This window comes from Tenebrio molitor, chromosome 1 (assembly GCF_963966145.1).
Source record: "Tenebrio molitor chromosome 1, icTenMoli1.1, whole genome shotgun sequence".
Taxonomy (NCBI): domain Eukaryota; kingdom Metazoa; phylum Arthropoda; class Insecta; order Coleoptera; family Tenebrionidae; genus Tenebrio; species Tenebrio molitor.
In genome coordinates, this window is record NC_091046.1 from 10,279,916 (window position 1) to 10,297,823 (window position 17,908).

Sequence of the window (17,908 nt, forward strand, 5' to 3'; positions counted from 1 at the left end):
TTTAAAGCGCGTTTTTCTCCGGTTAAAATTACGAAAGTGGCCGAAATGAAGCGGCTCGTTTTTGTTAACGCTGGTAAATATTGATAATGTCCGTTGTATCTAATCCAAAATGACAGACGCCAGCAACAAATCAAAGAATCCAAGTTACACGGCCATTGGTCAACACAGAGCGGAACCGGAAGACGGGGTTGTTCTTTACGCCGCTTCCGGATATGACACAAAAGCAAAACAAATAAATGAGCCAACACGCACACACAACATACATATAGACACTCCAGGACATGGGTTATTGATGAATTCGAAAATTTCTTGTTTATGAACCGGCGATCATCAATTTTGATTTTTTTGCACTTTATTGCAGCTCAGAAATCGTCAAAATGAATCCAACCACTGAATCAGAAGTTTCACATAAATGGATGCTGAAACGCGCACACACATCGAACTTTTTTATCAATCTGACCCTAATTTGACGAGATAAATCAAGCAGTGATCTTTACTACCCATTTACAAAAGTTGGTCTTAAAAAACAGTTACACTACAAGATAAAATGTATCATCGCCGTTTGTCAACATCACGCAAAAATCCAAGAGCTCCTAAAATATGGCCCATAAACCTAATCTTTTGTGAATCTACAAAAGTGGCATTATATTCACGGAACACAATCAGAATTTAAATTTTGAATTGCCTGAAAACTTTTGCTTTTCTACTCCAATTACATACACAACGTGAACATGGTTGGTAAATCTATTTGGCATTTTAATAATTTTATACAGGTGTTTCTGAAATAAGTGCGTTAATTTTAACTGGTAATAGAACTCACCATTTCGCCATTATGGCGAAAATCGTTGCGTAATGGCTTAAAAAACTAGGAAAGATTTTCCTAAAACCGTTCATATCTCCAAAACTAAGCTACCTAAAAACGTGAAACAACCAGATTCTTACGAAGTGGATTTTTTGCTATACGGGTAGATTTATTTGAATTTCGATTTCGGCGTTAAAACACGTTTTCTGGATGAAAATGGATGTTTTTTTCATATTAGCGCTGATCTCAATTAGCCATTGCAGTATTTAGTGGCATAGGGCTATTTTAGTGAAAAATCTCTCCAATTTTTTTTTGGAATTAAACATCGTTTTTCGGCAAAATGGTAGATAGAAAAGTTGTTCGTTTTGACGAGTTCTATTACCAGTTAAAATTAACACACGTATTTCAGAAACACCCTGTATAAAAAATTATTTGATATTTTATTTGATCTCTTGCGCGCCACTCAATTCCTTATTTTTCTTTTTGCTGCTTAACTCAAATTTAAAATCTTTTCTCAATACAACACATAACATGTGTCGCAAATATGCCGATTCGTTATTCAATCACAGGAACATTTTTGCACAACGGAAACCATTCACCAATTAATAAATTGTCAGACCTGGTCAATTTAGATATCTTACTGACTTAAAGCGAATACCAAAGACATTCTACATCACAAACATTTAATTAGTATTAGGAATTCCGTTTCGCCACAACAGATCCGGCACCATTCAGTCCGACTAAGTAGGTACACGCTAAATTTGCTAAACAGTTTGGTTTAAGTTAATTTGAGATTGACACAAGATTTTTTTAAACAATATTTGTCTAGTAGTAAACTATCGGGTGTTCATTTAAATTTTTCCGTTGGCGTTGAAGAGTCGATTATGAACGCACCACGGATTACGGATCACAGATCAGCTATTTAATCTAACCTCACTTTTTACGTTGTTTGCGTTTTTACCCTGCAGACTGACGAGTGGTGCGTTCACAATCGACTCGTCAACGCCAACTTTGAGCAGAAATTTAAACGAACACCCGATGTAATCAAATAAAATGAAAACCAAGTAGGCAAACGCCGTAAAATTTGTAGGAAAGTTTGTGCTGGTGTTAAATAAAGTAGAAGGGATCGAAACAACATGGAAAATGTCATGTAGCATTATAATTACGTAAATAAATATCCCCTGGTGTTTGCTTTACGGTTTTTATCATTAACGTAATTGTGAAAGTTCTTTAAAATTATAATGAATCTGGATTTCACATCAGTTTCATTTCCTCAATATCGATAGGTCACTAATGAATGGTTCAAAGCTGTTGTACGTCTCAGATATCTGAAATGAAAATCTGACTGAGTGTCGCCATCAAAAACAAAAACGAACGCTTTTCGGGTCACGGTGACCCAACACTATGAGTAGTGTTTATGCTAAAACGTGTCTAATATACAAAACGTTTTATCATCCGGTTACTTTCAAAAATCTATGTATTTACTTATGTAAATCTTTTATTTTGTCACCAGGCGATAAATCCCCGTCAGATTTGAATTTCTGAATGAGTAAGTCGAATCGGTTCGTGGAGAGACCGCCGAATTTGCATACATTTCTTGCGTCCTTATTAGGACAACACTAATATAACAATTACAAGCCATTGCTGAAAATGGCATTCTCAAGTCCACTTTCCTTATACACAGACTTCCCTGCATCGCGATAAGCTCTGACGTAAATTAATAACAAGAAAGATATCTTAATCGGATCGCCTCAGTATGTCGCGTTATCTCGCTTAATAGGGTGTTACCGTTTGAAAAAATTTTCTTCGAGATAAGCAGCTTTCTGCCCTTCGGTCCCTATCCTGGACGCATAACTTGCATTCTACGATGCACGGATAGTCGAGCCACATGTCTGGATCGGGATGTTGTAGGAGGGCACAAATGCTGCTTTCCGCTGCTATTTCGGTGCTATGACGTAGGCATCATCATAATACGTCTGGTCCGGGTTACACGATCATACAGCAAAGATCTGCTGATTTAGCCGGTCGCAAAAAATCCTTCCCAGCTGTCCCCCATCCGCGCGCGCTTTATATTTTTGCTTCTGCTGATGTGCACTAGGACCTGCATTTTTCAGCGAAAAACGTTCGCTCATTAGCATAATTGGGGTTCGTTAACCGAACGTGCAATTCGTTGCATCACAATTAGCATCGCATTCCTGCCATTGTTTACAACAATGAAGAACGTTTTTCTGCGGTTGTGCCGCTGTGTTATTCGCGACCCAAAAAAAACTGCACTTTTAGTTGAAACGTCACGTAACGGGGTTGTTGCTAAAGTAAAGCGATAACATCTATGCACAACCATTATTTCTGAAATGCGTTTTGCATAGGTGTATGGAGTTTTAAAAATTTGGACACGTATGGCGTTGTGCGCCATAAACTTCCACTCCGGCACGCTAATTTCCATAAAGAAATCTGATAAGATCGGCCGATATTAGGCGAAACGTAAAAACGTGACAAGAAAGTACGGGTCTTGGGCGCCGATAAATTAAGATTAAGCGATAGCTTAGACAACAATAACACCTTCCATTAATTTCGGCGGTAATTGTTACAATTAGCAATCCGTTTAATCATACTCTAAATAAATCGATCCCTTACTTATATAATCGGGGATGTAATAAATCATGATTAAGTTGGAACCACGAGGAAGAGCGAACATTACAACTGCCTCACCTCTGCACTCTTGCGAATAACTCATCTCGCACTCTTTACCGTTTTTCTTCGGCGACAAGTGATTCCCACCTGCGCCACCCAACTCCCACAATCATACACCGATGCCTCTTCACCTTTGTTCTCCAATTTAATACAATCATCATTTCAAAAATGTAAATTAATTGCTCTCTCTTTTAAAACCAGTGTCTATGTAATCAGATGAATACCGAGTTATTAGGTTTCACTAACTCAAAATAGCAATTTCCTTTGTAAAGGCTTAGTAGAATACAGCTGTTGTTTCTGTTGCAATCTGTTTAGTATAATATAATTTTGAATCAAATTCCAAGCATCCGAACACACAGAATAGTATCTCAAAGACTACATTTAATTTATAATCCAAGCTGATAAATAACACTTTCTTGCCATCTATTTGTGTATAATTTCTAGTGTTTATTAAATCGTGGCCAATTTTCGTTAATCCCACAGGTCTCTTCACTTAATACAGACAATACATCAGCTGTTCTACCACAAAATAATTTGATAGAAAAATATTTGAAAAAAATCCTTTCCATATATTATTTTAGCTCAAGACAATAAATAATTTTTTATTTTACGAATATTTATCACCCGTTCCATTGTTCTGCAAAGAACAAAAAAATAAAATTAATTACCGATAAATTACGGCATTCTCCTATGACGTGTGTCAATTAGGCACAACTGGCACTCCCGCTAGGTATTTATTGGCAGTCAGACACACTTCTGTCAGATGGAATAAAGACAGCTCACGGCACGTTCCGCCGTTAGTTAAAATTGTGTCGCCGCCCCCTATTCTCTGCCACCCTTTTGACAACGTCAGCCCTATGCGATGGGTGTCCGATGGGCGAGGGCCAGCTGCGATTTCGAAATTGTGACAGTGTACACATTCCTTGGAACGTTTACGACTTGCACACATGAAACGATCACTATTTTCCGCGGTGTGCAGAACGACCAACCGGAAGTAATGCAGTCGATGGTGTTTTGTTGTGACCGACGGGTATAGACATTTTACGCCCATCATGGTTCATCTGTCGGAATGGTGAAAGTAACGGATGTCCCTTTTTGCGACGAGCGATGATAACTGTTTCCGCTCTCGCGACGTTAATGCAACGCCATCGGTAATTCACCGTCTAGTCCGTCATGGTTATCTTGAGATTTTCGATTTATTTGTTTACGAGACGAATGCACTTGTAATTCCGATGCTTTGTTTGTTTGGGGCTCCCCTCGTTATCATATTTATGAGGCCCCCATTTCCGTTTACCTACGGACAATTTGCTTGCACCCCTGAATATGCAGCGCCCACATAAATAATGAGAGAAACCATCGATGCTGCCACTGATAAAAAAAACTGCGTTAACAATGATGTACTCCTCTGGCGTCTGCAGACTGTCAAGTGATTTGATAAATTAATGTCAAACGTCCTTGTAAAAAAATACCAAAACTATCGTCTAGTTCTGGGACCAAAGAAAATGTGTAGAAAGACCCCGGTTCAATAATTAAGCGCTGTTTAAATACGAATTTGTCAACAAACGCCTGACGACGTCATTACTTTCTAAATTTAAGCGAGTGAGTGAGAGGATTTTCAAAATTATTTTTAGTCAAAGGCTGCAAGCACCGTTAATTGGGCAGCGACGCCGGAAGTTAAAATCATTTGAAAATCTTGCTTAATTGAAATATTTCCGGTCTAAATTAAGCGTCGTGTTTGCACACAAACGGAAACAATAACATTGTAGCCATTTTATAAAAACACCGAAGCAGAATTATCGCATTTTTAACCTTCACCTTAAACTTTATGTTTGAAAATAAACGAGTCGAGTGTGATTAACAATAGCATAACCAATCCCACTTCAAGGTGTTATCGAAATTTTTGAGTTTTGTCACGCCAAAAAAACCGTCATGGAAGTCAACGAAACCATCAATTTGGCGAGGCGATAGAAACAACGGAATTTTTTTAGCACACGGCGTTTTCTTCGTGACGATTTTATTGAAAACACCCGAACGGGGTGAACAATATTTTCAGTGAAAACACTGCAGGAAGAGTTGGACGGAAAAAATCTGAAAATAAAAATATTTCCCCGGTCGCAAGCTAAATAATTTACGAAACTTAGTCCACAGTTCGTTGACAACTGTTTTTGTGTCGCTATTAGGGAACCTTATCAGAATGTACACAGCGTAAAAACACACGAATAACACTTTTACCAAAAATTGATGAAGTATTGACGAATGTAAACTGGTTCGTCAATATTTGCTCACCCGTTTCTATTTAGCGAGCGACGTCATCCGACAAAAATGCTAAACCTTTCTGTGTTATCTTCTATCTTCACGGATCGCGATCGTGTGCTATCAGTTTCTCACAGCAAGTTAAGGGTCAACTAACACGACAAATTATTACGAAGGTCACTGTAAACAAACAAGTCATAACTATCGAGTGTCTCCTCGACTTTTTAAGTCCTCAATTGAATGCAGGAAAACTGTGGGAAACAATACAATTTCAAAACTATTATTGCGGTAATGAATGGTTCAATTGAGCCTGACTCAAGTCATTTCAAACAAATGGACTTGGGGTTAGTAACAGAAGATTTCAATCAGTATTCCGGTAAGTCGTAAGGTGGTTGCACCGGTCATTAATTCCCCGAAAGTAAATAAGGTACGGGATGAGTTCTAAATAATTCCGACCACGCAGTCAATGAGAATTTATTTGGGGTCCATAGTAGCCAAAAATAATAATGACGGGCTTGGCGTATCATTAAAAATATCCTCTGACAAGAAAACAAATAAGGCGAGGGGACATTAAATGCAATGTCATTTGCATTGCAAATGACTCATATAAGATGAGTAACAGGAAATACGTGCATTTTAACCATTAAAGAATAATTTATTATAAAAGTGTGCTGTTAACGTGATTGAATTTGTGAAAATTCCTTGTATTGGGAGTTAACAATGTAACGCAATGCGTGACAGAAGATAAAAATAAGTCAACCGCTGTATTGTAATAAGGCTGCCGATTGTTTTTAGATGACCACATTAGAAATGAATTTCTTGTAAACAATGTCAACAACGATCTGAATCAAGAAAAGGTATCGATAATGTGTGCCATTGTGCAATGAAGTCCTTCGGCTGCAAACGACTAGGAAACCTGTTGGAGAGTTACGTAACGGCATAAAGTTAAAAGCCAAAGTACATCAACTTTGTTATTTATGTAGATTTTGTATAACTACGACGTAATTTATCGCACCTTCAAGAGCTTCGGTATTTCTCTAGAAACTTTACCGTAAGACGTTCAAATACGTAATTAGCCACCAATTATCTTACAATTTGACAGCTAAAAATAACACAACTATCGTTAATCAGTAGGATAAACCAGACGACAGACGAATTACCACCGAATTTATTAGTCTACAACTGAATACACAAAAGATTTTGAAAAATAACCACAGAAGAATATTATTCCTATATCGTCCAAAAACATGAAAAACTTTAAAACTAAATTGTTCTTAATTGTTAATGACTTTTGATAATATATATTTAAATCGGTATTGTCACTAAATTGTAAAAAGTATGGGAAGGGCAGATCATGTAAAAATGCTGTGAAAGATTAATCAAGTTGTCCAAAACTTATGGTGGATTCATAAAAAGTCTCGAAGTTTGAGGTTATAAATAGCGTCAATGTCTAGTGCACTGTTGTCAGTTTTACTAGTTTGCAATTGAAGAATTCAGCGACATTTTAATAGATCAGCACGTCAGGCACTTTGGTGACGGAAATCAAACAGTGTGTCTAATGTTAAGAAAATAAATCATTATTTTTTAATTTATTCACCTGACTGCCAAAACGCGCAAACGCTAAAAAGAAGGGTTTCTCACAACAGTCAAATATCTGAATAACTTAAAAATAGCCAAAAACAACTAAATTCTATTATCTTCCTTATTCCTCTGTTCTAAATTAAACTGTCAAGCTGAGTACGTTACAATAAGGACAGCTGCACTGCACCAATTACACACTTGTCTCACATGGAAGAATGTTTTATTTAAACTAGATAATACTGAGATAATTGAGAAAACGTGTTTCGAGTTTTCATCAGTTCTATCACGAAATTTCAGTTGTTGTGTGCAAAATAATTGCTATGTTATGTTTATTCGATTTATTTACACAAGAGATCTGTTACTAACAGTAAAGAGTGTAAGGTCAATTTGCCAAAAACTAAGCAATTAATGTTAGCGAAAAATTCTACTTGACAGAAAATCCTCTTCAACAGTTATTAAAAATTACGAGCCTGTTGCTGGAAATCTAATTACAATTAATTATTTCTTTATTGAGTACGCAATTATCGGCAAATAGTTTACTAGAAACCGATTTATTTTTGCATAAAAAAATCAAGCTTAATTCAAGTTCAAACCAATAACATTAAAAGATATATTATTTTAAGCGGATAAGTCAATTAAACAAAATTAAAACGTTACGAACATGTCAACATTACATTCATTCGGATTAAATTAATGACGGTATTGAATAAAGGAAAATACAAGACCGCTTTAAATATTGTAAATATTGCAAAAAAAAACAAGGACTAATGTCCGCGTGGCAACGTATATTATTATAACCAACACTATCTTACAGTGCGTTTTATTATTTGAAACGTTATCGTACGAAATCCTAGAAGCAGAAATATAATCTACCAATCGTAAATAATTATGTTTGGTAACAATCCAATTTTATTCTTAAAAAATAGATTTGATTGATAAGTAGTTTTCAATTTCTAAACGATAATTGGATAACAAGTGACTGCGAATGACGAGTATCATTGTTTAATTCTCCGAAATCGTATTACTTTTAATCCTTGACGCAATTTAATTTGCGTTATTGAAAACCACCATCGATTTTTAATTAAACGAAGATTTACGGGTGCGACTTTTTAAAAATGTTACAAACAAACAAAACAAGTAAAATTCGAATTTAAAAATATCGGTCATCGTTGTTGTTCCTGCATTTACTCAACGATCCCGTAATTAGTGGACAATCTCGAAACGTGTTATCGTAAAACCTAGACTGAATAAAATTTCAAACGAAATATATTCAACAGTAATAAAAACGTAATGTTTTGGCTTGTTATCGCCGATTCCTAACTCCGAATGACCTAATTATTCACAAAATTTAAATAAAATGGATTGGTAAAATATTTCTTGACATGCTAAGAATCACTTCTTTTCGAAATGTAATTTTTAATGTATCGTTCTCGATGTGGCAAATCTCAAATCAATAGAAAGCACAAAAATACAATTTTCGTGAGTTGTACCGAGTTTTGAAAATGGACGATCTTGAAAAAAACAAGTTTTTGTAATTATGTATTGATTTTACTGTTGTACTAAAATATTTTTATATAAAGATGTTATATTTCTTGAAGAACATGTGGCGCAATTAATAATTACATATTTAATAAACTAGTTTGTTAATGAAAGCGATTAATAATCGAAACGAGTGTAGCGAATGAGTGCCTTTAATACTTGAGATTATTAATCGCCCATTAACAAACGAGTTGATTACAAAAATTTTTCGTTGACCGCAAACTTTTTTTTTTGTGAGAAATTTTCAAATTAAAGCCAAATCAAAACCAATTTCATCTTGTTCGATAAAGATGAGACCTTATAAAATACCTTCATCCTTTTTTTGAAATTTTTCAACAAAAAAGAGTGTCAGAAGACGTCAATTCCATTCACATTCAATTTCACGTAAAAATCACAGTTGCTAAGAAAACCTAGTTACCTTTGAAAAATATGACATGCGAATTATAACCAAAAAGGTTGGCTTTTGAAAAAGTGAATTCGTAATTGTGCAGTTATGGAGCTATAAAATATAGAAAACCCTGCTGCAGTCTTGGTAAGTGCAAACAATGCATGTTTAAGGTTGTTTATACATCAACGTCAAAATCGCAAAAATCGTTGATTAATGAAAAATAGTGTATTAATGAGGTCCATTAATACACTATATTTTAGACAAAATAATTCATTTATATTGAAATTAACAAGCGGTCAACGGAAAATAAATATTCATCACGTGTATTGCCGGAACGTTATAGATGTGGACTGTGGACTTGTCGTTAAGTTGGCACTATTTGGAATTTATGACAGATTTCCCACTAACCTATAGTTTAGTTTAATCGTAAGTTTTAAGCGACCTTGAGTTTAACAATCCAGATCTTAAACTTTACTATACCGGGTTTTTTTCCAAACTTATTTCAGAATCACCCTGTATGTGTGTCTATTGGTATTATGTATAGGCAAGTTGCAAAGCAGACTTATAAACAAATCACCCTGGAAGTCCAATACTGTTATTTAATCATTGATACGTGCACTTGATGCCTGATAAATCAGTCATATTTATTTACGAATGATTCAAAAAAATATCCCATTGATAAGCCTACCAGGAAAACTACTAAGTGGAGTACTGATTAATTTATCGTACACGGTCTATCTGTGGATGCAACTTCAACAACCACTTTTCGAGGAATTCGATAAACGAATTGGGAAAAAATATTTGTACATGAGACCTGTAAGTAGTGACAGCTCAAAGACAAATTACGTGGTCATTCATGATATCACTGACCACGCCACAAGAAAAATATCAAGGAACAACAATAATTACGGTATGTCTAGACGTTTTTGTTCGGGCTTTAACCTTTAAAACAAACTGACCGATCGATAAAAGGTATCATCTGTTCCGGACAATTATCGGAGAGAATTGTTATTGAATTTGGCAGTCCAGTTTCCGTTACAAAACCAATTTCTTTTTAAATCATCATGGAACAGGTTTTAATCTGGTTCACTCTGTACGTACGGCGTTTATGATCTGTTCGGCGCGCGATTACACAACGTTGATTTACGACCGCACAATAACAATTTACCAAGTCGACTGTGTTGTCTGTGGCACCAGAATTAGACGGAAAAAGAAGAAAGTCATCATGGTTGGACATGTCGTAGTGCAATTCCACGACGGTTTGAAAACAGGCGGGCGATAGCGCGCCATCGGATAATTTGTTGGGTGGCAGCAAACATTTGAGCAAGTGCACATCCTGGTGCATTTCATAACGCGATTACGCAAACATTTTTATACTAAATTACCTACGACCGGAACCGAAACGTTTTCAGTTCCAAACGACGTACACAAGGTCGGAGTGAATCAATGATTGCTAAAATTCAAGTCGAATGGACACGGTTCCTCTGTTGATTGCCTTTTAATGATTCAATACCCACTCAGGGTAACTTAAATTACTAATAACTGGTAATAAGTGATGAATAAGGGGCGGTTAGTAATATCATTTATGACCGCAAATTAGTCGTAAAGGCATTAGTCAGACCCCTTTGACTCACATTTGCTAGTAACAAATAGCGAAAACTCCACGGGCAAGTAATAATTACGAAAAAAAGTCAGTCAACAAAGGTGACAGGATTTGCGAAATTACTCATTTTCTACATCATCTCACTATTATTATTAATTTTAACTTGATTGCGCAGCGATCAAAGTCTAACTAAATTCTACGCAACATATTAGGCATTCACGATCTTTTTGGGACCGAGTTGGTTATGACCATCTAGTGATTTTGTTGGCAGTACTTCGGTGATAACTACGAGTATATTCCCTAAAGGAAATTGACACTTTTTGTGTTATGTTAGGTTGTTTTCAGTTTAAGGTTATATTTTCTGAATAGGTACATTGTTGCCGGATCTCCTAAATCTGGTCTGTCCTTTTAAAATTGGAAATACCATCGTTTAGTGGAAATTATTTTGGCAATTTTGGCTTTTTCTTTGACGGAAATTAAAATTATTTTTACACACTTAATAAATCATTTACTTTCTTACGAATATTAAAATAATAAATCTGGCAATGGGGTGGCAAGAAAATGTCGGACAAACACTTGACAGAAAAAAAAAGTTGCATCCGTTGCATCACTGAATCAGTTAGTCCAACATGAAAAGAAAAAATCATAGCCAACTCGGTTATTGTTGGACTAAATTAAGAAAATACACCGCAATGTCTTTTTCAAAATGTCAGTTGAACAAACATTTTTAAAATTATTCTAAAATCATGCAACAAATCTCGAAATACACTCCACGCATTCGTGACACTAAACTAAAACTTGTGATATAATAACGTTTAAAACAGTACATTTCGCAACAAGTTTAGAAAAGTGACGTTGTACTGAAAACGTATGGTTTGAGTACGAGTATGAATAGATATTTATTGCCTGATAAGTTCAGTAAAACCACTTTGTATGGCCTTGTGAATACTATTTTTTGCATTTTATATGAAAATGTAAAAAGAATTTATCTCGTCCACCAATACATTAGTTATTTTCATATGAGTAGCGCTGCGCTGTCAGATCACTCTTCAGGTATGAGGCCGAAGTTTGAAGCACGAGGCGTTAGCCGAGTGACGCAAAAAGGCCGAATACCTGAAAACTCACAGCGCGCGAATATTGAATAACGTTTTTCGTGTTCGTTTGGGCAAAGTTTTAAAAAACAAAGTAATTTCCATGTTAAAACTGTTTTTATGCAAGCATGCAACTATGGAGTAATGGTCGCTATGCTGTAAAATACCACTTTACTAAATGGTTTTGAATTTTGCAATAGTCCATTACTGGACAAAATGCAAGAAAAAATTTCGTTGCAACTTGACCCATGTATCATGAGTCAGTGACAAATGTCACAACGAGAGAAACCATTAGACCGGTTAGCGGCTTTAATTTATTAAATTTAGATCAATTAACATTATGCAAATTAAATTGAAGCGTAGTACGAAAATTCCATTTTGCTCATTCTAATACTATTCTGTGTCGAGTTCGGCTTCTAAATCCATTCATTCAGTTACCATTTATTATTATTATTATTATTATTATTATTATCATTATTTATGGGATGCACGTTATCTCGGAAAATCCAAGTTTTCAGCGGTTATACAATATTTACTGAGTTAAATCCGCAGAGTATGATCAGACAAGAGCAATGTTAATGCAATTCAGGATTACTGCTGCAATTACCACTTAGCTGTATTAACTACATTGCAAATCTGTTCCGGTTCACTGGTCGAAAGACGATCATAAATTTAGTTATAATTAATTACGTTATAAAATAAGAACGTGACTACTTTTTTCGATACACCGCTTCCTAATTAAAAAAATCCACGGTTATCAGAATGTGATATCGTCAACGAGCGATGAATCATCAATAATGATTATAACATTCGACGGACAAAGTTAAACAACATGTTATCGTTTACATCAAAGCGAAACCGGCAGAATTAAAAATAAAGACAATACATGCAAAAGTACTAACCAGAAGGTTTCAACAACACACAAATTAACACCCCAACATGCCACTGTTTAATTACTCTCAAACAACCTGTAGGTTTTTTGGATTTTCTCACAAGCACAATGTCATTTTATTTGAGAAAATGTGTTTTGTGATGTATTAGCGTTAGTTACATATAAAATTATATCGCGTTCTGTTCCCAGTATTACTGGCATTGTCCTTACGAAACTAATATCAATTACAGAAAACAATGCTGCCATTGTTGTTTCCTATATGCGATTAATTGCATACATGAGGTCATATCTTATTGGAGAAAGAAAACAAGGTATTACTTATTATGCAAATTAAAAGCATCCAGTAATTATTATCCGTAGTAATTATCTCATTTAACACACGTACGAATCGTCCTGTTACTGTTTAACATCATTCGCACCAGTTATCACTTGAAAAATTGCAACACATCATCTTAAATAACTAAAACTTGATTATAAGTTTGAATTAACAATGCAAACATCTGACATAAACGTCGAAACTAAGACGTCGCTTAAATGCAGGTGCTATTGGAATAGTTTACTGAAGTTCCAGAATGCAGAGCCTTTAATCATCACAATCAAAATGGTCTGTTTGTTACATCGGGTGTTGATTTAAATTTCTCCTCAAAGTTGGCGCTGAAGAGTCGATTGTGAATGCACCACTCGTCAGTCTGCAGAGTCAAAACGCAAACAACGCAAAAAGTGAGGTTAGATTTAAATACATTCGTGATCTGTTACACATATTTAAAACATAAAAACAGGCGCCAAAGGGTTTTAAAATTTTATCTGTTAGCTTATACTGTATGGTACAATTTAATAAAGAATCGGACATTTGCATTTTATTCATTAGTTCCCTTGAGTTTTGTATCACATTAAATAATTGCGAATTTTAATTCATTGAAACTACATTATGTAAATGAAGTTTCTTTCTATTAAAAATTACCCACCACACATTTTTGCATAATATCTTTGTAGAAGTGCAACACGACTGTCCTCATTCCACTTTCCACAATTCTTTCTCTCACCTTGCAAATCGTAAAATCAAAGATTAGATAAACTTCGTTGGGACCTTGCACAAAATATTGCACGAAAATTTCCGTCACGAAAATAACAGACTGCAATTACTCCTAATTGGGTTTTTCAGATAACCACCACGCTCCTGCAAAATTTTATAATTCAAGGGGAACCGTGGAACATTGTTTAGCGCAAAGTGTCTGTTTTCTGAATCGGTCCTAAAAATAAAACCGACGTCTAAAATCCATTTCACGATATACTAACCAGAAATAAATTCTATTTTTAAAAACGTTGGGCCGGTACCACGTACAGCTGCCGGAAGAAAATGCAAGAAAATGAAAAATTGAATTCGATTCGCGGAACGACTACTGGTTAAAATTTTTCGTGCAATCGTCACCAAGAAGCTGATTACCTTCGATAACTTTAGGACATTACAAGCGACGATAATAGGTCTATTTGTGTGGAATGTCGGTATCTAAAGAATTCTACACTTGACTGGGAAGTTTAAAAAAAGATTTTCATAATAAAGTTAAAATTTATACCCAGGTCCGTATGGTGCTTTTAACTCTTTTAAATGTACAAAGAGTTCAACCGGGAAGATTTATTTATGAAGCTGGTAAGCAAAAAATTCTGTTTTAGCAATTTCTTAGCACAGGTTTGGAAAAACTCTAAAGACATGCATATACTGATCATTCTTCGAATATGCATCTACCATTAAAAATAACATTATGTATTTAATAAAAATGCAGACTGATTCACATAACTTTCGGACCCTGACGAAATTTAAATGCACCCAGTAATACGTTTTTCATTCATAACTTGATCCAAAAACATGAATTATTTTAAAGTTTTGCAGGGGTTTGGAGATCCCTCACGAAAGTCTCATATTACATATTAACATCATATCGACCCTTTAGATTAAAATCGCGTAAACCACTTTGGAAAGAAGAATTTCTCATGGAACCATTTTCCAAATCTGACTATTGGAAAGCAGCCTGGCAAGACGTAGATATTTTCAATAAAAATCTAATTGAGGATCCTACAAAACAACTTCCGGGATTTGACCTACCTAGGAAAATCTGGTGTAAATTAAATCGTTTTAGAACCGGGCATGGCAAATGCAATAATATGTTGTTTCACTGGAACATTCGTGAAAACCCTTCTTGTGAATGCGGTGCAGAAAAAGAAACCATCCAACACATTTTGGAAGAATGTCCCCTTACTAAATTCCAGCAAGGTTTCTCCAAACTACATCTACTTACCGAAGACGCCCTAAATTGGCTACAACAAATTAAAAACATATAATTTACCATAATTATTTTATGAATTTCGAATTTTAATTGTAATTTTCTTCATACGAATATATATATATATCGACCCTTTCGTCATTGGAAAACATTTTACACGATTAACAAAATTTATAAGGTTCCACACTTGCAAAGCTTTTGTAAAATCTTGTTTTCAGACAAAATTTATTTTTTCCTCTCTATAGGTAGGTACATGCTTAAATATTCTGTTTTCTTAATATGTATACTTAAAAAGATTCTTAAACTACATACATATATTAACTGGGTTTAGATAATTCAGAATAACAATTTAAGAAAATTTTATTCATACATAAAATTTAATAAATTACAAAATGAAACTTACACAGATAGTTATATTGTATGTATCTATCTTTTCTTGGATAAAATAAAAAAAAATAAAAAAATAACCAACCAAACATAGCACTTCATCTTGTTTTCTTTTAATTTAAAAAACAACTTCATTTTACATATTTTTTTAAATCCGGCGAAAAAATTTTGGTGTTTTGGTTTTTTTGAATCGAATTTAATTAACATTCGTTTCATCCTAAATCATTTATTTGAAATCAGCCCTCTAACTGTCAATCTGGTAAATTTTGACACCCTAGAAAGGGCACCCTCACACTTTACGTATTTCAGCAACCTATTAAATTCTTTTGTGCTTTGATACGTGCACTGGTTCACATAATCTTTTACATAAAAGGAAGCGCAACAGTACTATTATACGCATTTAAGAATGGTTTCCTATAATAATGGAAAATGTCCCATTGCGGTTATACCTGGTCGCTCACCCAACTCTAACCAAATGACCCAAAACGGTAGTATACACCAAACATTGCTTCCTGAATGGGACCGTGCTACCCAGTCTTTTAAAGGGACTACATAACGCCATTCATTTTGGCCGGTCATACCCATTTTTCATTCATTACTCAAATACATCACTATTGATACGTAAGAACGCTTGTCCACTAGTCTTGCAAATTCTCTTGTCAAATTATTATCAGAAGAGACAGTTTTATTTGAGATAAAATCGACGGTTCGGATTTCTTTCTGTTTTGATTTAAAAAGTAACTACGCAAAAAACAATTCTAAAAACATGCATTCAATTTACACATCGCAAAGGTAAAAAAAAATTATTTGCTAACAACGTGAACAACACAAAACGCGATAAACTGGACGTGTTTATTTTTAATTATTATGCAACGATATATAACTGTGGCAGTTTTTGTCGATGCGCATTACCGTAGTCGGTACAGTAAAGTTCGGCACAATGTGCAACTGATAAGATAAAAAAAAAATATTGGCAATTCTTGTTTTAAACGGTTAATTGTGAGACAGGCTGCCAGTCGGTCATCAACACCGACAATTACTGCATCACAACATCGCCACGAAAGAACTGGTCCACTACGACTGATTCACTCACTCACACACACATACACAGCTTGTACCGTGTGACCTTGTATTATACGATTCACCTGTTTTATGCTCTCTAGTTTTCCACACGTCAGTCCGTCTCGCTCGCTCCCACAACGTGTCGCATTCGGACGTCTCCGTCTGTCAGCTACCCCTTATTTTTAAACCTGTTTTTTGCATAGTGTAACACCTGTGTCGAGGTTGCGTCTTGGGGGCATCGTGCAACGGCGGCACGCAGGTACCGGAGGTCGAAAACAGTCGACGTTTTGACGTTTGACGTTTGTCTTCTGTCATTTGTTGACAGCATCGGTTTTTTAAAGGGTAAGGCCGCGGTCACACGTGTTCGCGGCAGTAAATTACCTGTTGCCAGTGGTCGTCGAGCGACGGCTGTGCCGAGAAGTAGCCGGTGTCGTGGATGTCCTGGAGCTCCCTGAAGATCCCAACGCTCGGTAGTATATCCATGGTCGGATTCACGGGTCACAGTTACACACAGAAACACACAAACAGCACATTCATGCGAGCGAAGTCGTTGATGAAGAGTTGCCACACGCGTCTTACCGGCAAACCATATCTAACCTAGCACCGGTGCCGCACATGAACAGGTCCAACGGGGGCTGTCAAGTCAACCGAGGTAAAACAACGGATTCCCAGTTTAGAGCGATCCCGACATAGACGCGGCCAACAGAAAACGGTGCAGAAGAAAACGCAATGCGTCGCCTGCCGCGAAATCCAGTTATTTTGCCGCGATCGAGCGAGCCCTGACAACTGGACTGCCTCGGCCGGTTGTGGACGTTGGCCGCGATGCGATGAACAGTTGACAACTGTCGGGCTATTTAAATGTTGTTAGTGTGCGACGACGAAACAGCGGAGTGATAAAGTACTCTCTCGCAAGGCCTCGCGGCACGACTGATTGGTCCGCCGACTGTCTCGTTCCGAAGGTTCTGCGCTTGGTTCGAGAAGCCTCCGCGAAGGCGCCACTTCCACGATGGTTTCGATCGCGTGCGCGTCGGATGTGCGTCCCGACACCGGAGTGGCACAGACAAGTAGTGCACGTGCCACGCAAAAATTAAATATAAAATCAACCGGAGGCAACTCGAAACCGCAACGAATTTATTACTTTGTTTTATTAACTTAATGGTAGAAACGAGAAGGGCAAATTACCCAATAATGCGACCGGCCCGGCTACACTGTTACGACGATCTCCTCCTGTTCGTCGATTCGTCGTCGTCGGAAGAAGGAAGAGTATTTTCTGTAACTCGAGAAGGTTTAGACGCTACTTTGTTACCCGACGTCATTTTTAAATTTATGTGCATACAATA

The 17,908-nt window shown here is 36.1% G+C and overlaps 1 protein-coding gene across 2 annotated transcripts in view; it reads right to left on the reverse strand.

The window, feature by feature from the left end:
- LOC138122899 (Krueppel-like factor 6) overlaps nt 1–17,515 on the reverse strand; it is a 300,113-nt gene extending 282,598 nt beyond the window's left edge. The window contains exon 1 of one of the 2 annotated variants that reach the window (XM_069037302.1): nt 16,950–17,515. Coding sequence is in view for 1 of the 2 variants with exons in the window: in XM_069037293.1 (XP_068893394.1) it covers nt 16,950–17,051 (102 nt within the window). In the remaining variant the exon portion in view is untranslated. The remainder of the gene's footprint in view (nt 1–16,949) is intronic. The other variant, XM_069037293.1, reaches the window with a different exon arrangement.
- Between the last annotated feature and the right edge of the window lie 393 nt (nt 17,516–17,908).